Source organism: Hyla sarda, chromosome 10 (genome assembly GCF_029499605.1).
Source record: "Hyla sarda isolate aHylSar1 chromosome 10, aHylSar1.hap1, whole genome shotgun sequence".
Lineage (NCBI taxonomy): Eukaryota > Metazoa > Chordata > Amphibia > Anura > Hylidae > Hyla > Hyla sarda.
Window position 1 is genome coordinate 96,803,684 of NC_079198.1, and position 27,706 is coordinate 96,831,389.

The 27,706-nt window shown below is 42.9% G+C and overlaps 2 protein-coding genes across 3 annotated transcripts in view; one reads left to right on the forward strand and one right to left on the reverse strand.

The window, feature by feature from the left end:
* Positions 1-8,054, forward strand: part of PERM1 (PPARGC1 and ESRR induced regulator, muscle 1) — a 46,696-nt gene extending 38,642 nt beyond the window's left edge. For both annotated transcript variants that reach the window (XM_056543147.1, XM_056543148.1), the window contains 3 exons: positions 6,425-6,949; positions 7,057-7,173; positions 7,900-8,054. In XM_056543147.1, coding sequence (XP_056399122.1) covers positions 6,454-6,949; positions 7,057-7,173; positions 7,900-8,003 — 717 coding nt within the window. In that variant the 5' untranslated portion in view covers positions 6,425-6,453 and the 3' untranslated portion in view covers positions 8,004-8,054. The remainder of the gene's footprint in view (positions 1-6,424; positions 6,950-7,056; positions 7,174-7,899) is intronic.
* A 7,304-nt stretch (positions 8,055-15,358) lies between these two features.
* PLEKHN1 (pleckstrin homology domain containing N1) overlaps positions 15,359-27,706 on the reverse strand; it is a gene marked incomplete at its 5' end in the record, with an annotated part of 27,326 nt that continues 14,978 nt past the window's right edge. The window contains 8 exon segments of the mRNA XM_056542353.1: positions 15,359-16,548; positions 18,240-18,282; positions 20,695-20,925; positions 23,100-23,231; positions 23,956-24,210; positions 26,108-26,302; positions 27,048-27,202; positions 27,385-27,460. Of these exon segments, the coding sequence (XP_056398328.1) occupies positions 16,328-16,548; positions 18,240-18,282; positions 20,695-20,925; positions 23,100-23,231; positions 23,956-24,210; positions 26,108-26,302; positions 27,048-27,202; positions 27,385-27,460 (1,308 nt within the window).

Below are 27,706 nucleotides of genomic sequence, written 5' to 3' on the forward strand. Positions count from 1 at the left end.
CAGGGATTTATACTTACCGGCACCCGTCGCTCCCCGTCCCTCCAGATGTGGTCCTGCCCCCTCATCTTGATTGACTGCGCCACCGCTCTGGTCTCTCTACTAGGGGAGCAGAGCGATGATGCGGGCCGTCAATCAAGATGAGGGGGCGGAACCATGGTCAGAGCAATGGGATTGGGTAAGTATAAGTCACTGCCCAGAGGACTACTTACAGGGCAGCTGGGGGAGGGGACTTTATAACTTCATATCTTCAACATCCCTGGGGGCAAAAACATCCCTCGGGGATAGTGAGGATACAGATTGTAGCATATTTAGAGTGTTGCCAAGCAATATATATGCTAAAATCTGCTGACTGGTTCCCTTTAAGGCTTTTTTGTGGGTCAGACATTGACTTACAGCTACTGCTAATAGGTGGCACTAGAGAGAAAGCTTTCTTCCTTCTAGAGTTAGTTAGTTTGCCTACCTTCTTCCCATTATGTTCCCTACTTGACTCCTAATGCCAACTAGAAGTCTCCGCAAATAAGTTTCAGAGGTTCTCCACACCACACCAGTAATACCACACTTAGCTAAAGAGCCTTTACTCCTAGTTGAAAATATCTTAATAATATGTATGTATATACATAGAGACAGAGTCGTAGCTTCTGGGCCCCAGTGCACAATTTGGAACAGAACTCCATGTGTCATTTATAATACTGGTTTCTTATGGGGCAGGTGTGCTTTGGGGCGCCCTGGAGGATGTTTATATCACCTACACTCTTCCTGGGAATATATCTTATTGTATACCAGGTAACAATATTAAACCAGAATAAATAACCTACACTTGTCACCCAAAAAATGATAATCCACTTATTTATACCAAACCAAAAAGAATGTTAAAAATGTCCATTACCTGTTGCAGGCATATTACCCGTGGCCATCTGGGGACCCTGTGCACCCTCAACAGACGTCGTTTTGTGGGTCGCCCCACTTCGTCAGGCGGTCATTTGTGATCAATGTGGCAGGGGACACCTGTGCTTTATTGGGTATATGTGTTTTATGGGATAGGGGTTGTCTGTCTTGCATGCAATGTGATGTTGTTATTTATTCTTTGCTAATAAAGTACATTTTTGGTATAAATAAGTGGATTATTATTTTTTGGATGACAAGTGTAGGTTATTTATGCTGGAGGATGTTGCAGGCAGCAGAATGTTCTCCACTGCGTCTCCAGACTCTGTCAATCCTGTCACATGTGCTCAGTGTGAACCTGCTTTCATCTGTGAAGAGCACAGGGCGCCAGTGGCGAATTTGCCAATCTTGGTGTTCTCTGGCAAATGCCAAAAATCCTGCACGGTGTTGGGCTGTAAGCACAACCTCCACCTGTGGGCATCGGGCCCTCATACCACCCTCATGGAGTCTGTTTCTGACCATTTGAGTGGACACATGCACATTTGTGGCCTGCTGGAGGTCATTTTGCAGGGCTCTGGCAGTGCTCCTCCTGTTCCTCCTTGCAGAAAGGCGGAGGTATCGGTCCTGCTGCTGGGTTGTTGCCCTCCTACGGCCTCCTCCACGTCTCCTGATGTCCTGGCCTGTCTCCTGGTAGCGCCTCCATGCTCTGGATACTACACTGACAGACACAAACCTTCTTGCCACAGCTCGCATTGATTTGCCATCCTGGATGAGCTGCACTACCTGAGCCACTTGTGTGGGTTGGAGACTCCGTCTCATGCTACCACTAGAGTGAAAGCACCGCCAGCATTCCAAAGTGACCAAAACATCTGCCAGGAAGCATAAGAACTGAGAAGTGGTCTGTGGTCACCACCTGCAGAACCACTCCTTTATTGGGGGTGTCTTGTTAATTGCCTATAATTTCCACCTGTTGTCTGTTCCATTTGCATAACAGCATGTTAAATTAATTGTCAATCAGTGTTGCTTCCTGAGTGGACAGTGTGATTTCACAGAAGTGTCATTGACTTGGAGTTACATTGTGTTGTTTAAGTGTTCCCTTTATTTTTTTGAGCAGTGTATATTGATATATACTGTGCCCATACAGAGCCACACAGTGCCCAGGTTAATGCCAATATTCACTTCCTAGAAGAATAGCATGTATAAGGTCTAAATAATGCATATATTGCCCTAAATAGTACAATACAGAAATCAGAAGAGTAGGGTCACAGACCAGATAAATGGTGGTATATATCATCCAGGCAAATACAGTGATCTCTCAACTTACAACGGTCTCATGTTACAATATTTTCAACATACAATGGTCTTTTCTGGACCATTGTAACTTGAAACCAGACTCAACATACAATGCTACGGACAGTCCAGATCTGCAAAACATGTCAATGGCTGGAAGAACTGACCAATCACTGGTAAAACCCCTGTATTACTGAAGTGCATGCACTGAATTCCTGTCTGGTGGTGCTTCCTTATAGTACAGGGAGGTACTACCTGTTCTGTACTTCTCTTTACCTGTGCCAGGATTAGCTGCCCCAGTGGACACCAGGTGAGGATGGCTTCAATTTTTTATTTTTTTTTAGGGACGGAGTACGTACTGTACAGGACCCTGAAGAAGCTTCTGTCCTCTACATATACAATAATGTATAGCTTACAGCAACTCTTTCTCTTTTATATGTAAGGATTTGCTTTATCTATATTAGTTATGAACTTATTTTTCTTTAATCCTCACTTTTCCAATTTTTGGATGACATTTGGGGGCTTTAGATCCAATTACCAGGTTTCCATAGATTCTTTGGGGGAGATTAATCAAAACCTGTCGAGAGGAAAAAATGCCCAGTTGCCCATAGCAACCAATCAGATTGCCTCTTTCATAAAAAAAATAATAATAATTCAGCAAAATGAAAGAAGTGATCTGATTGGTTGCTATGGGCAACTGGGCTACTTTTCCTCTGGACAGGTTTTGATAAATCTCCCCCTTTGTCTCAACTACAATGGTTTCACATACAAAGGTCATCCTGGAACCAGTAAACTAGCTTGAGGGGCCTTTGTAGTATCATGCAGTAAACCTATGAATAGCTCTCTACATTGTCCAAATAAATATTATACACCGCATGCAGATATATAGTGTTATACAATATCTAGATAAATACTTTTATGCTTTGTTCAGATAAATAGTGTACAGTAATGTAACAGAAATAAAGATTGTCAGCACTCACCACATCTTCATCACAACTCTTCTATATTAATACTAACAAAAACTGTACATCTATGAGGGGGACAAACGGGGGAACAACAAGGCTACAGCAGCCATTTCGCACTGAATAGTGCTTCACCTGGCCTCGACTAGGCCAGATATAGCACTTGTCAGTGTGAAACGGCTGCTGTAGCCTTACTGTACCCCCCAGTTTTCCCCCTCATAGATGTACAGTATTAATGAAGAAGTGTCGTGATGAAGATGTGGTGAGTGCCGACAATCTTTATTTCTATTACATTGCAGTTTTAGATTACTTCGGAGTCAGAGCACCACTTTACACTTCTGCATCTAAAAGCACCTTCCTTCTTACCGATATATCGTGAAGTGAATTATATAGCAGTGCTGAACTATATTGTTTCTGTTTTTGGTGATAGTGCCATACAATATCTAGATAGATAGATAGAAGCATTCAACATCCAGATGAATTAAGCAAATTCATAGCATTTATAATATGGTTTCAGATAAACCATTAACCTTGATACACGCCTGGTTTGGTGGGTGCTACTGCTGTTGGTCCTGTATGTACTCTTTACTTAACAATAGAATGGTAAATACCATCCATGAGAAGAAAGAAAATATCGGCACTCACCACATCGGCTTGTAAGTCTTCTTTATTCAGACATACTCACATATGGGGTACAGGAGAGAGGGGTGGTGGGGGGACAGTGGATGGCGACCGAGCTCCTGTTTCGCTTGGCGTGCTTCGTTCGGCCGGACGAAGCACGCCAAGCGTGCGAAACAGGAGCTCGGTCGCCATCCACTGTCCCCCCACCACCCCTCTCTCCTGTACCCCATATGTGAGTATGTCTGAATAAAGAAGACTTACAAGCCAATGTGGTGAGTGCCGATATTTTCTTTCTTCTCATGGATGATATTTGAATACTGCTTATATATCTGAGCACTGCCTACGGCATACAGCTACACCAGTATCCATCTGCCAACAAAGATCCCAGGTCACCTAAGCAGTGCCGCGCCATCTCCTTTGTAAAATGGTAAATACACTGTTTAGATTAAATGGATCACCAGGTTACATTTTTTCATACTAGGTAGATAACGTAGAAAAAACAATGGACACCTGCTTTTGCTCTACAAAGCAGCTCAGAATGTGGAGAGTTGGGAGAGCATGCACATAGAGTAGTTCAGACAGGCTGTAGATAGGGAGGAAAGCATGCACAAGGTAGTCTGCAGGGGTATAATGACATGGGCTCTGTACAAGTGTAGAGAGAGAGCAGAGCATTTACAGCAAACTGCACACTCCTGCACAATATACAGTACCTCACATCCAGCATTACTGGTGCATACACATGTGAAAATCCCTTTAAGGGGTACTCTGGCGCATAGGCATCTTATCCCCTATCCTTTGGATAGGGGATAAGATGCCTGATCGCACGGGTCCGCTGGAGACCCCCGTGATCTTGTACGCCGCTCGGGGCCTGATTACTGTCAATCACGGGGCCATAGCGTTGTGACGTCACAGCTCAGCCCCCGTGTAACGTCACGCTCCGCCCCCTCAATGCATTGAGGGGCGGTGCGTGACATCACACGGGGGCGGAGTCATGACGTCACGCTCTTTCGCTCGCGTGGTCGGGATCCGAAGCCTCCACCGTTGCCGGAAGCCGTTGAGGTGGGTGCTGCAGCCGAGATCCCGGGAGTCCCCAGCAGCGGAACCGACGCGATCTGACATCTTATCCTCTATCCTTCGGATTGGGGATAAGATGTCTAGGGGCGGAGTACCCCTTTAACTATCATCAGGCTAAAAACTAAAAATTAAGGGATATAGTTTGCAGACTGAAAACTTAGTGTTACATATTACAATTAAGATGAACACTAACATATGTCATTTTTTTATTAACTATGCCTATAGCCTTTAAGTTATTTGATTTTAATTGAATTAATATCTTATACCTTTATTTTTTGTGCTAACACTTATGCTGTCTACTTTCCCATTTTCAGCTATGGATAACTTTGAATATAGCATTCAGATCAATGACCGGGACTGGGAAGAATTTTACTCTACGGCTGAGGAATGTGGCTTAATGCAAGCATCCCTGGCCAATGAGGAGGAACTCTGGTTGAGTGACACCGAACATGAAGATACCTCCAACTGCATGCCATCTAACAAGCACAAGTTCATCCGCGTCAGCCTATGCCCACCACCACCAGAGGAATATCCTGTTCTGCAGATCTCCCAGCAGGTTGTATCTCAGTCGGTGCAAACAAGTAACAGGTGGCTAGGACTAAATGAAGACTTATTGTCAGGTAGTGAAGATGAGGAGGAATTTGCATCTGTCACCAGGTTTCTGTGCCAAAAAGAGTATATGATGCAAAAGAAGGAGCCAGAGAAGAGGATAGACATTCCACTTCCAAAGCCAGTTTGCCAAAATAAAGTAACCTATCCACCAAATGAACATTCAAGGATAATTTCAGTAGGGGAAGATTTAGTTGAATACATGAGGACTCTGAACCTTGACAGAAATGTTAACTATAAAGTAGACCCCTGGCAGAATAAGGGTAAAACCACAATGGACAAAAGTACTAATACAGAGGAGGAACTAGGGCACCTTGGCACTGAACCCATAGTGTCCATATATCCTGGTGGTAATACAAAACCCAATGTCAACTTAATTCATTCTAATAACTCATCACATAGAAGTGGTGATGAGGTAATAGGAAAAAATCAGAATTTGGGACACCAGGCTCCTTTGTCAGCATCCCTAAACAGTTGTTTCAATAGAGAACATGGGATGTTTGACAGTCCAACTCATCTTAAGGAACTTTCTTCCTCCAAGGATGGACTTGTCTACAACTCATTGGAAAATAAAAGTTTTGAGGTTGCAACAAAAGCCATTGTAAATTCCTCAGCCGTAGAGCAAAATGTCCCCACCTCAACTATTGAAGAGTTACATTCTTGTATCTCCTTATCAGATAACCTAAACATTGGCGTGAAGGCTACAACAAACACACATAATTCTGTAGATGGTACAACCTCCACACAAAGTATAGCACCATTTAATATGACTACAAGAGCTTGGAGAAATCAGACTTCACTAGCTCCCTCGTCCTCACACTCCTATACAAAGCCCGTCCTGACTTTACCTGAAATGTATGACTTTTTCTTTGATGATGTTTCTGACACAATATCAAGTGAGACAGAATCTAACATGGAATGTAAAGAAGGAAAGCCCAAACTGACTTTACCTGAAATGTATGACCTTTTCTTTGATGATGTTGCAGACACGGTATCACATAAGCCAGAATCAAGCATGGAATGTAAAGAAAGAAAGACCGACCTGACTTTACCTGAAATGTATGAATTCTTCTTTGATGATGTGTCAAACACAGTATCACGTGAGCCACAATCAAATATGCAATGTAAAGAAGGAATTGTGTGCACGCCAGAGATGTATGAATATTTCTTTATTGAGGATAAGGAGGAAAATAGAGCCAAAAGCAAAAGTGACGACACAAGCCAAGAATCGAGTATAGATTTAGCTTCAACCTCCTCGGCCATTGCTACTTGGCCTGAGGCCTGTGAGTTTTTCTTTGCTGATGGGCCTCAAGATCAAGACCGAAAGGGCATTATGGTCAGTGTACAATCTTCCCAACTACAATGTGCTGCAAACATCATTCAGTCCTTTGTTCCTAAAGGACTTAAAGGATCCACAGTGAGGAGAGCACATACCAGGAGAGGCCCACATGGAAGATTCCATCCTCAAGAACATCCAGGAACACCTGACGAATCAAACTTATCAACATCAGGTAACAGTTTGACCCTTACAGGATAATAACAAGTACATGATAATTAAAAGCTCTGATAAGGACAACTGCAGGATACCATAATGCTTTGCTTTAATGTTTGTTTGCAGGTGCTATTGCTCCATATTTGTCCCCCAGTAGAAGTGATGCATGCTTGGTATTCCTTGCCTTAGCATCTTGGGCTGTGAAATCTTCAGACTTGCAGTCTTCAGATGGATGGAAGACAGGTGTGTCCATGTTTCTTAGTTTTGGAAAATGAATGTATACTGGTGTGCCACACTTAACATTTTACACTTTCCTGGAAACTATGAGCATTGAATGGTCCAATGATGGTCTATACCGGTCTTGTGGCTGTGGCTATAATGTCCACTCAGTCTTGGATTAATCCTCTGCTTTGGCTGGCAATTTGAAGTAACAAATATTATTTTATTGTCTTTACGCATATATACATGGGTATTAAACCTTACTAACATTGCAAGGAAGTAATATAAGTGAAAGTGATAGGGGTTGGAGCTCTCAACTTTCTCCACACAGACCTGAGGGCTTAGACACATGGCTGTATTATGGATCCATGTTGTAGAGATGGGGGCGATAGAAATCTATAGCCCGATACTGTACCTTGGTGTGCCTCCAATTTCATACAGAGACATAGAGTTTTATCTCACAGATTTATACAAAACTCATGGGGAAAAGCAATGATATTCGCCATAGCATGCCATTTTATGTATATATCTTCTAGAAGGTCCCATGGAGATACCATACAGTAGCACAGAATGTCTATGGCTGTAATGTGCAACCATATTAGATCAACATTTGTAGTCATACAGACCCTTACATGTGCATTAGGCCTAAATGGGAAAGAAAAAACATGTTTTGGAAAGGGATTTTTATAAAATGAAGATATTATAATTGCTATGAAAATGATAATACATCTTACTGTTTTCAATTTTCAGCTTTATTGGCAAACATCGGTGCTGTCTCTGCCATAGGGTATTTGCGGAGACGAAGTAGAAGAACCTGGCAAGACTCTCCACCACAAACTGGAGATGAAACTTAAATGTCCCGACAAGGAGCAACATAGCAGTTTGGATGGAAACTCTCTGGGTTGCAGGATAGCCACCTACTATAGGTCATGATGGCCATCTACTATAGGTCATGATGGCCATCTACTATAGGTCATGATGGCCAACTACTATAGGTCATGATGGCCATCTGCTATAGGTCATGATGGCCATCTACTATAGGTCATGATGGCCAACTACTATAGGTCATGATGGCCATCTGCTATAGGTCATGATGGCCATCTGCTATAGGTCATGATGGCCAACTGCTATAGGTCATGATGGCCAACTACTATAGGTCATGATGGCCATCTGCTATAGGTCATGATGGCCATCTACTATAGGTCATGATGGTCATCTGCTATAGGTCATGATGGCCATCTGCTATAGGTCATGATGGCCATCTGCTATAGGTCATGATGGCCAACTGCTATAGGTCATGATGGCCATCTACTATAAGTCATGATGGCCATCTGCTATAGGTCATGATGGCCAACTACTATAGGTCATGATGGCCATCTGCTATAGGTCATGATGGCCTACTACTATAGGTCATGATGGCCATCTGCTATAGGTCATGATGGCTATCTGCTATAGGTCATGATGGCCATCTACTATAGGCTATGATGGCCATCTACTATAGGTCTTGTTGACTCATTCCTTGCAAGTGAAGCTAATAATATGAGACAGACCCACTGCTTCAGTATTGAATGTATCCAAGAGAAATCTAATTTATTTTACAGCACCTGAGGCAAGAGTAGAAACCTGAGTTGTTTGTGGAGGACATATTGAGAAGGTCGACAAAGGTTGCCAAGTATGTTTGTTGGACACAGTACGTTGAATCTGCTGAGGCAATGGACCCGGTCATGTTCTTCATCATAACACTATTAGTATCTCAGCATTTTATAGACTTGAGGGTTCTCAGATCCAATGACTGATAGTTGAAGTCACATAGAGAGGTCAGTGGAAACACAAGTGAGTTCTGTGCAGAGTCCCTCTGCCTTCAGTGTTGCTGTGATACATAATAAATTATTCAGCTGACTCCCCTCAGTACCTGATAACATTATTGTGTCTAAGTCCTTCCTACAATTCTTAGCTTTTTTTGTATTAAGCGTTTTTTTTTTTGTTTTTTTTTAAATGTAATCAGTACAAACATTTGGGCCCTCAACGGGAAGGCCAAACCCACAGACCCCCCCCCCCCCCCACACACACACACACACAGACCCTGAATACACAAAATGTAAATAGACATGTACCACGTTGCAGTAAGGTAGTACAGTGATATATGTAGCTATGCAAATCATAAACTCCAGCATACCCCCACATCAGAGGAGAATGACTAGAGAAAGACCCGCAGGAAATATCCAAGCAGCGAGGCAGCCCAAGAAATAGAGAGGGGATAAATAAGAGGAGGGTATATACGACATAAGCAGGGAGGTTAAACCAGACCCATACGAAACTGCCATTGTTCCCTAGAAGCCAGACCGGACTCATCCAGCCACACTCCCCACAACTTCTCAAACTTATGCAGAGCAGTACGTTTGTGATATACACCCTTTTCCTAATTAACCAGCCAGTTAAGTTTAGCAATAAATTCCAGACAAGTCGGAGGACCACTATCCAGCCAATGCAATGCAATCAATTTACGGACCATATACAGCATTCTAGCTACCACCACCTTATGGGGATCCTTAACTTGTAAATCGGAAACACAGACCAGTGGAGAGAGATCAATGGAGACCATAGATATGTTAACATACCCCTTCCAAAAGGGCTCCAGAGCTACAATTCTCTGCTTATCCAAGATGTAATAAATCAACAAAGTAAATGTATAATTTGTGAGGAAGAAACAGATGTAAGAGATATAGAAGAATGCTCTAAAATTCATTGTGGCTTAATTTAAGAAGTTCTTCATATAAGGGTACATGAGAATGTAGGCAGATGCCCATGAATGAGTTTAGAGATAAAGAGTTTTTCTGGACCAACATGCTAAAACCAAGTATCTTTCCTATGATGCTTAAAGGCCATCTGCGGCCGAAAACAACTTAGTGTTCCGCGATCTTCTGCATGGGGCCGTGGCTCTCCCAACTTTGGAGAGCCCAGGGGAGGAGCAGTCGCACGTTTGCATGGGTCGCTAAATTCCACCTCACACCGGCCGCAGCATGACCTTGCGGCCGACACACCTCCTCCATGTAGTTCTATGGGAGAGGCAGGGAGGCAGTTTTCGTGCCTCCCTGCCTCTCCCATAGAACTACATGGAGGAGGGCGCGTAACCGTCGACCTCTCTAGGTTGACACTGAGCACTAATGCGGGGGGCCCCGTTCAGGAGATCACTGGGGGGGTCAAACACATATCCCCTATCCTGTGGATAGGGGATGTGTTAAAACGCTGCAGTTGTCCTTTGACCTGGCAACAAGTAATTCTGGAAACACGAGTGGGATGAACAATACCAGGTAGAGCGGCTGCCCACTGTACAGAGATACGCCTGGTAGGACGGGGAGAGGACACAGCACTTGCCTGGAAGCAGCAGACTCTTCAATAAGCTGATCAGTGGGGGTGCCAGGAGTCTGACCCCCACCTTTCAGGTATTGATGGTTTATTCTACAGATCAATGAAAAAATCCCAGAAAACCCTTTTAATGATATCATTGAATGTCAAGCAGCTGTCATAGAGGCGTAAAAAATCCAGTTAATTTAGTATAGATAAGTAGATGTTAAAGGGGTTAGAAAAACAGAGCAATTTTCTTCAAAAAAACAGCACTACTGTTCAGGATGTGTGCGGTATTGCAGCTCAGTTCTACTAAAGTGAATAGAGCCAAGTTGTAATTCCATACGCAACCTGAGGACAGGAGTGGTGCTGCTTTTGGAAGAAATTAGCTCTTTTTCTTTTCCTGGATAATCCCTTTAGAGAGGACCTGTAGCCACTGAAAAAATATATTTATGTAATTTTTAGCCTCTGGTGCCCTGATTCGAAGGGTATGTTTACTCTCTTGCTACTCGCCCTGTTCCTGAGCTTAGGGGTTTAACTATTTGGTGGATTATCTGTATATCACTCAATTGTCACATTGGCGGGAACTTTATTCTTAAATGGGGGGTCTAAATACTAAGGTCAGGGGATATGATCTTAAAGCACCTAGTCACACCTCTTTAGCCTTGCATTCATACCTCATACTGCAATTTTCTGGCTATCTGACCATTGTAGTGAAAAGTACATAGTCAATCAAATAGTAAAATCTCTATATCTTGGGAAGAGGGGGGGGGGGTAGCAAAAAGTAAAAACACCATTGAAATCAGGGCATCCAAGGCTATCAAATGACATTATAAATATAAATTTTTTTGGACCGACATCTGGTCCTTCTGAACATGTGGTTAGCAGCTGAGTGACAGGTTGTTGTTTTGTTTTTTGGGGTTTTTTTTTTTTGGGGGGGGGATTGGAGGGAAACTACAATATGAGTGGCAGGTTTTATCATTCAGCTTTCTAAAATTCGGAGCAGCAAATCTATCTGGTTATGAATGGATACATCAGTTGCTCCTCTTCCACTGTATATATCTTTCCTGTATTCAAGTAAGGATAGCCAACATCTGCATCAAAGCTATACCTACAAAATGAAGAAACTGTTGAGAAAGAGATATATATATAAGAGGTTTTTTTCTGGTCCAGTGGATGCTAAGAAGTGAAGATCAGCGGTGACCTGGTAAACACCAGACCTAGGATCAGGGAGGAGAGTAATGCTCATTGTAAGTTTTTCATCCATCTGCCAAGTATATTTAAATGACTTTAAATAAAAAATCTCAGAAAGACAATGCCAAGTGGCTTAGTTGTTGTCTTTCATTGCAAGAGAATTTGACGCCACAGCAGTCTGCACCATGTGCAGGTAGCAACAGACTTTCTTTTTTCCTTTACATCCACTGGATCATCATCCCGGGTCAACCCAACTGGACATCCAGACCAGTGTATGGCAGAATCTTCTCATCCTCAGGCCTAGTACATTGCTGAGCACTCCAGGTCAGCCCCTGTGCCTGCAGGAGTGTTAACAGTTAATGCAGCCATTTTCCTTAAAATAATGGCCTATTTACTGGTTTACAGATTTACTGGTCAATATTTTTGCTTATTAGTGACATATTTTTGCTTACTAAAAGGACTTTAAGAACCTGCGGGAGACATGGGAAATGACTTGTTGAAATAGACTTTCCTCAGCTAGAGACCTTTAGTTAATGTTCCCACATGACCGGAGCACAAAAGCAAGGCTTCCTGGCAATAACATGTGGGTGACACTCTACACCAGCTCTCCCCGCCTGAGCATTTTCTTCCCACAGCTAGCTTGACATTTGGCAGCTCCGTGAAAAAGTCAGACAGGTGTAGCTGAGAAATAGCTGCTCTGCTATGTGACAGCGTGTATATGTTTTGTTGTGATCCCTGCCATCCCACTGGTATTAACCTTACCAACCATCAATGTCATTATCCTTCCTATTCCCAGGCCCCGACCTGTCACAAGAAGAGGACTCTTCCTCCAGGGCGTCCGTGCCTCTGGGAGCCATTATTAGACAAAGGCAGAGGTACAGTTTCACCTGTAGGTCTGTCAGGGGTAGGTCATATTTGTTATCAACTAAAAGGATCTATTTTCAAAGAAAAACAGCAACAATGTAAGACTGTTACATGTATTTCTGAATGTCCATTGCAAATAAGTTTTCAGTTCTAGTTTTGGGAAAACCATTGAAAATATCTAACCTTGTGCCCAAAAGTTTACCCTTGGAAAAATGGTAATATATGAACAGTTTTTAAAGGAAATGAGTGAGTAGTTACTGTAGGTTATTATAGAGGGGCAAAATCCTCAAAAACATAAATAAATACAAATATACCGTAAATTAATGCAATACCTATGGTCAAATGTCTGCATACTCTTAGTTCTTTATACCGTGTATTGTCCCCATTAGCCAGTGTATAGTCTTATAATACTTGTCTATAAGGCCTCAAATTCTTGCAGGTGGTTCCCCGAAAATAAACCCTACCCCGAAAGTAAGCCCTAGCAGTATATATGCAATATAAGCCCTACCCTGAAAATAAGACCTAGGCCAAGGGTAATCAACTGGCAGACCAAGATCCAGATCCGGACCGTGGCCACCAGTAATGCCCACAGACCCGACAATCCCGCCCCTGCCCCCCCCCCCCCCCCTCCTTTGGCTGGTCCCATATCTATCCATCTATCTGACACCTTTATACCGTACGGAAGCTGCAGCGGAACCTCCTTCTGTTGCTTAGCAGCCGGGGCAGGGACGCTGTCACTTTACGGACGTTTCCCTGCCCCCGGCTGCTATGTAACAGAAGGAGGTCCCGCCGCCGAGAGCTGCAGCTTCCGTACGGTATGAAGGTGTAAGGTACGGTAGTTTATTATGGCAGAGGGGTGGGGGGCACTGTAGGAGTGTGGAGGACAACAGAGGAAGGGGAGGATGGGGGGGCTGTAGCAGTGTGGAGGATGGGGGGGCTGTAGCAGTGTGGAGGATGGGGGGGCTGTAGCAGTGTGGAGGATGGGGGGGGCTGTAGCAGTGTGGAGGATGGGGGGGCTGTAGCAGTGTGGAGGATGGGGGGCTGTAGCAGTGTAGAGGATGGGGGGCTGTAGCAGTGTGGAAGATGGGGGGGGTGCAGCATCCTCCACACTGCTACAGCCCCCCATCCTCCACACTGCTACAGCCCCTCATCCTCCCACAGCCCCCATCCTCCACACTCCTGCAGCCTCCCCATAAATAAATAAGCCCTACCCTGAAAATAAGCCCTAGTGTGTTTTTTGGGACTAAAATTAATATAAGACCCAGGCTTATTTTCGGAGAAACACGGTAGTTGCCTATTCGTCTTGACAAAATGCCAAAAAATAAAAATAAAAATTGGGGAAAAAAAACAACAGTCTGACAACAGACAATGAGAAATGATAAGTCTGCTGATGAACAATATACAAGTAATATTATTCAGATTGTTTCTAAAAGAGTGGAAAGTAAAGAATCAATAATGAACAATACCTGCAAAGTCAACCCATGGATATCACACTCACTCCACTCTCAAAGCAGAGATCAATGCAAGGGCAGGATGAGCGCTCAAACAGGGTTCCTGAGTGTGATAGAAACACCAAGGTCTTCCTCTACAAGAGACCCTATACATAGTAAAGTCCTCGTCAATTGCGGAACTTTAGTGGGGGTTCCAATTAAAAGGGTACTCTGCTGGAAAACATCTTATCCCCTATCCAAAGAGTAGGGGATAAATGTCTGATCGCGAGGTTTCCGCTGCTGGGGACCCCTGAGATCTCCGGCACGACACCCCAGTCATTCGTTGCACGGAGCGAACACAGCTCCTTGCCGGATGACTGGCGACAACAGCCGCCACGCCCCCTCCATTCATGTCTATTCACGTCCCCTCCCTGACATGAATGGAGGGGGTGTGGCATGATGTCACGAACAAGGACGCTCCAAGCTTCCATGTTTCAGACCTCACCGGCCAGGAGATCGCAGGAGTCTCCAGCGGCGGGACTCTCGCGATCAGACATTTTATCCCCTATGCTTTGGATAGGGAATAAGATGTTTTTCCGCTTGCGGAAACTCAGAAGTGCAAATGGGAGTGCGGAATCTCATAGAAGTCTATAGGCTTTAATTTAAGGTGGAATTCCGCAAGCGGAAATTCTGCCATGTGAATAGACAGTCATAGAAAGCATGCACTTTGTGCAGAAAGCTTTGTAAATGTAAATAGGGGGGGGGAGGAAAGGAGCAAACGCCCCCAGCTTAATGCCCCCCAGAGAGAAGTTCAACAGCAGCGAGCCCAGTAAGCATAATGAAAAGGTATATTTTGCACATAAAAACATACATATTATTATGCACAAATGTCCTAGAGCACATTAGTACATTTACTTTAGCATTTATATAAATTGTATTCCAAATGACAGTAACGCTTTAACTGAAACACACTCTAGGACTACCAGAACACAACCGACCTGAAGTTGTGGCACAATTGTGGATACAGAAATAATAAAAGGCTTCATATGATCACTAGGGGAGATTTATCAAAATTAATCTGATTGTTTGCTATGGGCAACTGGTCAACATTTCCTCTACACAGGTTTTGATAAATATGTCCAACTGTCCAACTTCTGTGCACAGGTATAAATACTGCATGTGGTTTGTTCACCAAGGTTGAACCTGTTGCAAAATGACAACTCCCATCATGTCCTGACAGCAGCATAGTGAGAGTTCTCACTTTGCACCAGCTGGAGAGCTACAGATTTGGGGACACTGCTATAAAGTCAAACAGCCGTTTCTTATTTACATAAGGAGGAATAAGAGGCAAACACGTGCTGGGAGAGGTGAGATTATTTTTTTTTTATTTTAAAAGTTGAAAGTATAACAATTCAGAAGTTAAAAAACCCCACCCTCAAACTTCCGTTGCATACAAATTATTTACAGACTTAACAGTGCAACCATTCTTAATAAATACCACATTATGTTAAATAGGTTGAACAAAATAACCCATTAAACCAGTATAAAAAAAGGGAAAAAAATACATAAAAAAAAGGTCCTTATGGCCTAAATATTAAACCAAATATTATATAAATATACTTACATTTACATTGTAAACCAACCAACATGTTACGTATTGGTAGCTCACATGGGCAAAGCAACACAAACAGCGGCTCACGAATGCTGTTCACACCTAGAACCTGGCGTATGAATCCCAGGGAGACCAAGATCCCTCAGTCCTTATAACAGACGCCAAGTCTATACTATGAGACCTGGAAAACTTTATTGTTTTATTCACAATACAATTGCGATAGTTGCTGGCAGGACTTTCCATAATTAAGCGTCCTTATACATGGGTGAAATTTTATGACAAGGGTTTTGTGAATCAGGACAGGGGAAAGTATGAACCAAACCAGAGGTACATTGCATAAGTCAGGTTAAAGCAAGTTTGGCTATAAGATGTACGTGATATGCATCTAATACCGAAATTGCCACTTGCATCTTTGTGATCCACAGCAGCCACACCTGCATAGTAAATGTAAAGAAAAAAAAGCCTTTTTTTTGTTGCAAAAAGTAGCACCTGCAATTGCCTCATTCTCTCCAATGCAATGAATTTTTACATGTATAAAATGGAAAAGGCATAATGAGTAGCTTCCTAACACAATAGGAAGACCAGTAGACTAGGAAACATGGAAAGGCCACTCAACACTACTGAACGCAATATCAGATGAGTCCCACCACAGATGCGTGACCCACCAAAGCAGCAAAAAGTTCTTCACAAAAGTTCAAGCCTGGAATACAACTCCAGTCCTGCAGCATCTCCATTACAGCCACCGGCTAGGTACAGTCTTGCCTTGGATGCCTGGAAAATAGTGCTTGGGATAAGAGGGTGCCGACAACTGATTGAGATCTTTCTCTTTGACTTCATAGTCCCAAATATTATCATAACTGAAGTCACTCTGGAAACTCTGCAGCTCTGCATAGTCGTGGTCTAGTGGATCTGTCTGTAGACTACTGGAGGACGGAAGGTCAAACATCTCTTCAACTACAAAATAAGAAAACACCAAGTGAGCATGTAGGAATCCATGATTAAAGGAGCATAGAACGAAACATTATTACTCCTATAAGCAGACATATAGGGGGATTTACTATGATCAGGGTTTTATACAACAGTCTAAAAGTCCAACAATGGTACTGTGAGATTCATAATACATGTGGTGCATCGTTGGCTTTTCAGGTGCCTTCAGAATTAAATCTTTGCTAGCTATGAGCTATAGAAATTTTAGGCATAAATAATAGTACATCTGCAAGGCCATGGGAGGTCTCACCCTCCAGCTAAGCCCTGACCATGGTGGTGAGATTGTGTAAAAATGTTAAGACTTTTTGCCAGTTTAATTCCAAAGAAGTAAACTGGCATGCAAGCCTTAATAAAGGACCCCCCTTTCTGCCTGTCTAGGAAGTAATGTGTCAAACTAATGTAACCCATAATTAAAATGGGCACTGTCATTAAAACTATTTTTTCGCATATGATACAGCAGGTAAATTCAATATGATTTGTAATTTACTCTCTGGCCTTATAAATCTTCATGGCCTTATAAATCTGGCCACTAGGTGTCTTCCTTCTGGTCCAGACTGCATTCCATCAGCTCAAAAGCACAGACTTTGGTGTCCTGGCAGGAGACCAAACTTAGGAAGTGCTGTCTGGCCATAGGCAATGAATAGCACTCGCTCTCTGCCTGTGTATGAAACAGGAATGAAACTGCCTATGGCCAGACGGCATTTCCTACGTTTGGTCTCCTGCCAGGACACCAAAGTCTGTGCTTTTGATCAGACAGAATGCAGTCTGGACCAGAAGGGTGACCCCTAGTGGACAGAGTTATAAGACCATGAAAGTGACATAGGAATTTTTTTTTTATTTTTTTTTTTACAGGGAGTAAATTACAAATCTTATTTATTTTACCTGCTGTATCATATGCAAAAAAATATATATATTTGAATGACAGTGCCCATTTGACTACAATGAAATGAAACTAACTAGTTTGATGTGCTCCATCAGGTTGCAATCTAATAGGGTTAATGGTATAAAGCATTACTGTCATTTCCCCAAAAAACTTTTCACCTGTCATGAAAACATGTGAAAAGTTTTGATCAGTCAGGGTTTTCGTGCTAAGATCCCACCTATCTCTAGGCATAGCCAGGAGAAGGGTGCGTCTTGTGCACTTTACTCCCTGGTTCAGCACTCCGTTCGCCTCATTGCATTATAAGTCTATGGAGCCGGACTCCTGGCTATATCTCAGCACTAAGATCCTGATCAAGCAAAACTTTTGACACGTCAACGTGACATACCAAAAGTTTTCTTTCAATGGCAGTAACGCTAAGATTACAAAGAAAGCTGTGTTTTTCTAGAAATGACGCCACTTTTGTCCATAGGCCAGGTCTGGTAAAGGCAGCTCAGATCCACTGTTGCTAATGTCTGTATGAGCCAACTCCTCTCTACAGAAGATTCCCTGAAGACCTGACTAGTACATACAGGCTGGTAAAGGTGGTTTCATGACGGGTTTAGACTTGCTGGCGAGAAGGCAGAACTTGTCACACACCTCACTCATTGCTATGTTTACGGCACAACAGTAAACCTATCAGTGGTTTAACCTGACAACCAGAACAGATTTACCAGTCACATGTCTGAACCCCCCTCAGATGTCCTCACATTGTATCATGACCGCTTTAGAACATTACCTTCTTTGTTGCTGTGTTGCATCTCTGCCTTTACCATGGATATCTAAAAAGAAGATGATAAAAAAGATTTACTAGGATGACAAGAAAACACAGACGTGACATCACCAGCCACAAACCCAACTTATCCCATCTGTTTCTACACAACCGTGCAAACATAGGGGTTTAAAATAATTCAGGAAAATGCACTACAAATAAATGTCATTTTATACAGCAAAGATTGTGTTTGGTCTTGCAATACCCAGTATTTCCACTAGATGGCTCAGTTTCATTGTGGTCTATGGGGAATTCAATCATTTACCCCATCACACTAAGGACTTGTTCACACTGAGGAAATTCATTGAGAAAAATTTCCACACTGAAATTCCAAGTGGATCCGCAGTTTTCAAAATGATCCGGGATTGGTGTTTATGTCCCATTGACATAAGGCAAAGTCCCGGGACTTCCATTGTGGATTCTGCCAGAAGATTTTACATGTTTAATCTTCTGCCCGAATCCAGTTCCATAATCGGAAATTCCAAAATGTGAACTGATCTGCAGAATTCCCAACTAAATCAATAGGAGGGTGCTGCAAGGTGGGATCAGCATAATGTGAACGGGGCCTTAAAGGGGTACTCTGCCCCTATACATCTTATCCCCTATCCAAAGGCGGGACCCCCGCGATCTCGGCTGCTGCACCCCAGACATCCGGTGCACGGAGCGAACTTTGGTCCGTGCCGGATGACTGGCGATGTGAGGCGGGGGCTCATGATGTCATGGTCATCCCCCGCTTGCGATGTCACGGCCATGCCCCCTCAATGCAAGTCTATGGGAGGGGGCGTGATGGCTGTCACGCCCCCTCCCATAGACTTGCATTGAGGGGGCGCGGCAGTGACGTCATGAGCCTCCGGCGCTGCTCCCGACGCTCTAAATGAATGCCGGGTGCAGCAGGGAGATCGTGGGGGACCCCAGCAGTGGGACCCCCACGATCAGACATCTTATCCCCTATTCTTTGGATAGGGGATAAGATGTCTAGTGGTGAAGTACCCCTTTAAGGTGCCATAATGCTATAAAAATCTATCTTTTTCTTTTTGGTAAAATTTTACAATGAACAAAAAGTTTACCAACTGACAAAAGACAGTCATTGAGTGGAAACAAGTTGTAAGTGTTTGACTTTTTCATCCGATAGTTAAATAAAAAATATTTTAGGAACAAGTGTTCTAGGAAAGATCATTTGTCCTTCACTTGGGGTCATCAATCAAATAGTAACAGCCAATATGGGAATTTGCCCTTAACTCAATAGGTCGTGTACAAACCACATATTAAAAAAAAATGCATAAAAAAATTGTGATTTCATGAGATATTGTAAGACAATTTCATACATTGCAAGTATGTGAAAAAGTATTAAATGATAAATCCCCCCAGTAGACTGTTTAAAGGAGTAGTCCAGTGGTGAACAACTTAATAAGTTGCAGATCGCGGGGGGGCGGGGGTGTCTGAGTGCTGGGGCCCCCTGCGATCTCCTGTACGGAGCCCCGACAGCCCGCGGGAAGGGGGCGTGTCGACCTCCGAACGAAGCGGCGGCCGACACGCCCCCTCAATACAACTCTATGGCAGGGCCGAAGCGCTGCCTTCGGCAATCTCCGGCTCTGCCATAGAGATGTATTGAGGGGGCGTGTCGGCTGCCACTTCGTTCGGAGGTCGACACCCGCTATCTGGCCGGAGAACCTGGCCCCCGTACAGAGAGATTGCAGGGGGCCCCAGCGGTCGGACCCCCCGCGATCTCAAACTTATCCCCTATCCTTAGGATAGGGGATAATTTTTTCACCACTGGACTACCCCTTTAAGGCAGTGTATTCTAACCAGTGTACCTCCAGCTGTTGCAAAAATACACCTGCCGGCATACCTGAACAGCCTTTGGACATCGGGACATGCTGGAAGTTGTAGTTCCACAACAGCTGGAAGCAGACTGGTTGGGAAACACTAAGATTTAATAACATGAGCAGAGCCACCATGGGTAAGAAGCTGTATATTTCAGAATTACTATTTGAAGACCTTCTGACATAGTGGTGAAAATAAGATGTGAATGGAGCCCAAGACAAAGGCAATTATTTATATATAGGAAATGTCTTACAATTGAGGATTATTAAATTACAGAGACAAACACCCAAAACTGGGGATGTGGTCTTCTCAAAGAAGATGATCAGTATGCATTATATATAGGACAACAAAAAAACTGCCATAGAAATAAAGTGGTCTCGGATAAAATGTCCCTGTATAATTAATACTGAATAACTTTCCAACCTGAAAAAAAAAAAAAATTTTTATATATATATATATATATATATATATATATATATATATATATATATATATATTAATAATAATATGAAAAAATTATTTAAAAAAACAAACAAAACACTATGAAGATATACAGCAATAAGATCAGCGCATGGTGGCAGGAGTACAGAAGACTTACACTTTTAAAAAATGGAGTCTGTGCAGCTGGTACAAGTCTGGAGTGGATGCTGGTGTCTGGTTCGCTGTTCCTGTGTAACATGGGCTTCACTAGCTGCTGGTTTCCCTTCACCGGATGCGAATATATTTTTTGTAATTGTGGATGTCCTTTGTGGCTGACATGGAATGATCCATTGGTCTTCATATTGGAGGTATGCGTCTCAGTGCGGTTTGTGTTTAAACTTCGTAGAAGCTGTAAGAAAAAAAAAACTATTTATATTATATTGCAGATAGGCAAAAATAAAAAAGGCTTTGTGTTCCAAAAATGTCTGCAATTTTGAACATGTAGGGACTAGATATGAGCGAACTTACAGTAAATTCAATTTGTCACAAACTTCTCGGCTCAGCAGTTGATGACTTTTCCTGCGTAAAGAGTCTCCTAGGACTGTATCCACCTTTTCCAGCCCACGGGAGCACCTGAAAGCTGAACTAATTTATGCAGGAAAAGCCATCAACTGCCAAGCCGAGAAGTTTGTGACGAATCGAATTTACTGTAAGTTCGTTCATCTCTAGTAGGGACTCTAATTTGAAGGGAGTTGTCCAGGATTAGAAATAGATGGCTGCTTCTTCCAAAAACAGTGCCACATTTGTCTACAGGTTGCTTTTGGAATTACAGTATAGCTCCGTTTACTACAACAGAGCTGAGCTGAAGTACCGTACACAACTCGCACAAGAATGGCGCTGTTTCGAGAAGATCACAACCTCTATAATGCTAAATATATAAGAAATATTTGAAAAGTTAAAAAGGTTGTTTATCTTAGAAACCACATATTTCATATACCCCATTTGAGAATTAAGAATTAGTAGGGGGGATTTCATAGATTTTTGGCCAACATTAAAGGGGGTACTACGGTGAAAAACTTTTTTTTTTTTTTTTAAATCAACTGGTGCCAGAAAGTTAAACAGATTTGTAAATTACTTCTATTAAAAAAAAAAAATCTTAATTCTTCCTGTACTTATTAGCTGCTGAATACTACAGTGGAAATTCTTTTCCGTTTGAAACACAGAGCTCTCTGCTGACACCATGAACACATTGCTCTCTGCTGACATCTCTGTCCATTTTAGGAACTGTCCAGAGTAAAAGGAAATCCCCATAGCAAACATATGCTGTTCTGGACAGTGCCTAAAATGGACAGAGATGTCGGCAGAGAGCACTGTGCTCATGATGTCAGCAGAGAGCTCTGTGTTTCAAAAAGAAAAGAATTTCCACTGTAGTATTCAGCAGCTAATAAGTACAGGAAGGATTAAGATTTTTTTAATAGAAGTAATTTACAAATCTGTTTAACTTTCTGGCACCAGTTGATTTAAAAAAAAAATTAAAAAAAAGTTTTTCACTGGAGTACCCCTTTAAGTTGCCAGAGCACAGTTACAAAGGGCATATCTCTCTCTCTCTCTCTCTCTCTCTGGAGGACTCAGAAAGTCTATGCATTACATGATACAAAAAAAGACAAAAAGGAGCGCTCCATGGTGCAATAAATAACATATGTGGGAACGCTAATAATGATAGAGTGGATGGATGATAGCATGAAGCAGATCCCTCTGCTACCACTCCACAATAAAAGCAATTAAAAACCAATGACCTCCAGACCAGTGGATAGTAGGGCGCTGAGGGACCAGGCAACAGTTGAAGCAATCAGCTTTATTCCCAACATGCAACGCGTTTTGCGCTAGTGCGCTTCATCAGGCAAATGAAGCGCACTAGCGCGAAACGCGTTGCATGTTGGGAATAAAGCTGATTGCTTCAACTGTTGCCTGGTCCCTCAGCGCCCTATTATGCATTACATGGGCAGCCTATTGATTTTAATGAGCATCACGTCATTCTTCATCTGCCCTGTAGAGGCACTGTAGGGAAGCTGAACACTTCTGGCCATATTAAACCCCAGATAAGCAGACTGCTGGGATTTTTATATCTGATTAGATTATTATGTGATCTTTATAGCACAAACAGATTGTCCAGAGGTTATACAATTGCCACATAGGATCACGGATGGCCTGCTTGCGCCATTATCTTCCAGAATCACTGCGCCACCATAGCAAGCCTTATAAAATGACTCAGAGTAAAAGGCCAGAGACATCAATCTAATGTGGTCACCCCAAGTAAATAACAGCCGCGTCTATGTCTGTAAACCATAAAATTTTACCAAGATCCCTGTCGAATTTTTTTAAGGCTGTTTTTATTGCGTTTTTTTTTTTTTGTTTTTTTTTTTTTGCTACACACAATGACGGCCTGACATTTACTTTTAAGACTTTACTAAACACTACTACTATATAACATTTTACAACCTTGCCCTGAAGCGGTGAACATCACCTTACTGTGCGATTACTCATATAATACATTTCGTTTTTGTTGTTTTGACACTCACTCACCTCTTCCACAAAATTGGTACTGCTATTTGTTTGGCCGGTCGGTGTGTATGGCTCAGCATACAGCGGGGACAATACTTGACTGTTAGACTGAGAGGTAGACTGCTGGCTGTCCGCTAGGCTCCATCTGTTTAACTGAACACAAAACACAGGAACTTAGTGGATTTCTGCATAACCATAAAGATATAGGGGGAGATTTATCAAAACCTGTGCAGAGGAAGAGTGGTGCAGTTGCCCATAGCAACCAATCAGATTGCTTCTTTCATTTTCCACAGGCCTCTAAAGAGGCCTGTGGAAAATGAAAGAAGCAATCTGATTGGTTGCTATGGGCAACTACACCACTCTTCCTCTGCACAGGTTTTGATAAATCTCCCCAATAGAATATACTATATATATAAATAAAATAAAAAAATGAGTGGGTATATATAATCTAAAATAACTATAAAATAAATCTAACTATATGGATATGACTGTAAAGAAAAAAATATATATATATATATTGAACAAGCATATACCATAGCAATGCTCAAGCACTACATTTGTCCAGGGGGGAGAGGATGTAGGTTTTAACTTCTCTTAAAATTTTAAAAACAGCCATGTGCCTGGTATTACCAAACAGGTTAAACCATACAACTGCTATATAAAGGCACTGGTGGAGGACCGACTGGTAATTTACACCATTATCATTAAAAGTAATAGCATCACGTGCCAAGCAACACTTTGGAAAGAATTAGGGCGGCCTCCTAATGACAGGGTGTATACCGCACAATGAGGTTGCATACCTGGTTTACACCTGTGCAACGTAACAAGCCTCAAACTGGTCGGTAAAGCGAGAAAGAAGAAAGCAGATAAGTCGTACCATATCCTGAGGAGTCACAGTAGTTTGGGGCTTCTGGTAGGAGTATGGCTCCTTGTACAGGGGAGACAAGACATCTTCGCTGGGGGTCTCAGGGATAAGTCCAAATCCTGTGTTTTCTATGTCGTAGCAGTGCGGCATAGTGGGGGGCATCTGCAAACACAAGTTTTTCTTCCCTTTTGACCCTCGGATGCTGCCACCTCTCTGGAGATCGCTTGAGCCATTTAGTCCACTGGACCAGTTCTGATTTGCCGTGCACTATAAAAATAAGAGGACAATGTCACTATCTAATGTCCCAAATGTGGTGGCCCAGTACGGGAGGTTTTTACCATGTCCTGTCAGGCAGCCTCCTTCAGTTTCCTCAAGGCCCCCCTGCACTTGTTTTCCCATTGTAAATATGTTTTACCATGTAAAGTGTTATAAAATGTAATCTTGCTTTAAGAGTTATACCATGTGATATGTCATCTGATTGTTTCCCAGGAGGCACCAGTGACCAGATTATCACAAGGGGTGACCTATGGGCTTCCTGCTAGTCTCCCCCATATAAGCCCTGGGTGGAGCTAGCTTCAATCTCTTTGGAGATAAGTCTTTGCTGGGGTCAGTCTTGCCTAGTGTGTGTGTCCAGAATGTTGGAGGCCTCAAAAGTCAAGTCCTGCAGCCACCATCAAGTCAAGTAAGCTAAAGTCACAGCTTTATGAGTCAAGTCAGTCCCTGTCATCTGTCAAGTCCTACTACAAGTCCCACCAAGCCCTTAAGGTCTCTGCGTCACTAGTCACCTCCTTGGGCTGGCCCTCATAAAGCTACAGTTGTCCGTAACTTGGCATCAGAGTCTTTATTGCCCCCGTGCCTAGCCCAGGATCCAGCAGTATACCTTCAGGTGGTTTTAGGCTAAACCATGCCCTGGGGTCATGAATACAAGGGGTTAATGCCATCTGCCCCTATGGTAACAACATCTGCCCTGCACCACACACCCAGCCACAACACAAAGATTTCTGTATGAGCTGAACTGGCAGATCATTCAACATATAAAGGCTCAACTGCAGCCATGCTACGCTTGGCGTGGAAAGACTTGGCTCACATCAGGGAGGACAGTGGTCAAATTGCCGAGGCAGCTGTACGACAACATCTGTCCTGGAACCCTGTTCTAATTTATGGGCCTTATGCACAGTACTGGCTGTGCATTCTATGGTTTCCTCAGCAACCCGACCACCCCCTATTTTAAAGAGTACCTGTCACTAAATAAACTTTTCTGAACTAACTCAGGCTATGTTCCCTATCAACTCCTAACACTCCTTCCACCCTTAGAAAAAAAAAATTCAGAGCTTTAAAAAGCTGTGTATCATACCTTTCTTCTTGCTCACATAGTGCAATCTCCCAGCAGAAGAAAGTGGGCATAGAAGTGATGTCATGCCTGCTGGGGGACCACTTCTGCCCTCACATCATTGCAGTGCTGTGATGAATAGAAGACCTCAGGCTCTGTGCATATTTCAGTGTGTGTTGCTATTAGTGAGGCTCTCCTGCAGCTTTCAGTCTGTGCAGCTTTCTGTGAGAATCTGTGGAGCTTTCACTTTCTGTGCAGCTATCAATCAAGCTCAGAGTTTGGCGAGTTTGGTCTCCTTCCATTACAAGCAGGAGACCAAAATCAAAATCTGAGATTTTGACCAGACGGAATGTGTTCTGGAGACTCCTGGTGTCCAGAAGACTAACAAAATGGATCCGGCACCACCCTTATTTTCTATAGTGTTGCTGTTCTGTATAGATGTTGAAACAGAACAACACAAATGATGTGAACTAAGCTTAAACTATATAGCAGAATTTATACTAGCATAACTATTTAGCATTATTCCTTTTAATTTCATGAACAGTACCAATTTTACATAGGACTGCCAGTGATCAACTTAGTTTTATGCATTTTGATCACCTACACTATACACCAAATAGATAAAAAATTACAAAACTGGACTCAGCTACATCTTCTCATTCAGCTAAAATAGCAAAGAAGATCTGACCCATACCTAAAAGAACAAACCTTTAGATGAGTACTATGTTACACATTTATGTACAGGCCTTCCAGATATAATAATAACCATACAGTACTTTCTTCACTTTTATTGTTTTAATAATTAAAATGATTCCTGAATTCCAGGACACTTACATGAACAGGCTGTGAATATCCAGGAGACAGCGGATCCTCCTGCAGGTTCTGCTCACCCACTATGGTATAAGACTGGCGGTCAGACCCCTGGGTATTGCTGTTGGAGTGTTGATTTGAGTTCGCCAGCTTGCTGCCCGATGCCCAGGACTTTGTTCGCCCATCTGAGGTAAATGAGCTACGGCAACTGGCAGTCACCTGTGAGTGCAAAATAGACACTTTTTAGAACAGCAAACTTTATTTTACCATATAATAGCCATCAAGGCAGTGCAGAATGGCTAAGTAACATTCCAAGAGAAGTAAGACCGTGTGTGTACTAGCTTTATTGGGGGGTTTCTTGGCTAGAATGATTGAAGGCCCATCCCAATGTTTCCCAACCAGTGTGCCTCCAGCTGTTGCAAAAATACCTCTCCCAACAGGCCCGGACATGCTGCGAGTGGTAGTTTTGCAACAGCTGAAGGCACACTGGTTGGGAAACACTGGTCTATGCTCAGGATAGGGATATAATTGATGTTCGGTGTGGTGCCAACACCTGCCACCCTCACCAATGAGCTGTTCGGCACCCACAATACACACTGAACAGGGCTGATAGTTGGCTCCGTGTAGTGGTGGCAACACGTAACCTCAGCTTAGCTCCTGTTCTAGTGGACGGGAGCTGAGCTGCAGTAACCAGGCCTGGCCACTAAACACTGATTGGAGCTCTCTGCTTCCAGTCCTGTCCGTTGTGTATCAGCCAATTGGTTGGTGTGACCAGTGTTGGCACCCCACCGATCAGCATTTATTGGCCTATCCTGAGGCTAGGCCATCAATCATTCTAGCGCAGAAAAAAAATAACTTAAATACATTACAAATGGCCATGAGAGAAACAACTAATACAATTCCCCCCCCCCCCCCCCCCAATAGGGTCAATGACCTATTGTCTAGATATAGATATAAACAGTACCTGCTCATGATGTGCAGAGTGTGATCCACAAAAACTACTGGATGCGGACAGTGAGGAGTCTCTGTTTTGAAGCTGGGCGATCTTTAGGTGGTCGATCCACTCATCGTAATCTTGTTGATGGAGGCAGATCACGCGGATCGTGTTGATGTACCTTCCTGAAATTTTATAGAAGGGATGCAAATGGGAATTAACACAGAGATCATCTCCTATCTTCTAGGTACTAAATCAAACATAACGAAAAAATGCCATGTAGTAAATAGTGCAAGCCAGCTTTACAGTGATGGCGGCCCATAACTGGTCAAGACCACAACAGAAGGACAATACTGAATTGTGTTACCTTCTAATAAGAAAGACTTTTTCTGTTTCTCATTGTCATCTGTAATCACCCGTATGGCTTTAAGTGGTAGTTCTCCCTGCAAGTATATAAAAAAAAAAAAGCAACATATAGTTACTGAACAGTACATGGCAAAAAGTTTCAAGATTAAATTTACCTGCATTACAACATAAGGGACAGTGAAGGGTTAACCTTTCGCATCACCTATAAGGAGGGTGTCATCGCAACCTGGTCAGGGCAATTTTGTAATTTACACTTGGCTTCCTGTTCCCACACACACCTCTCCCCATAGTGTGAGTCTACATCTCACCCACATTGACTCACA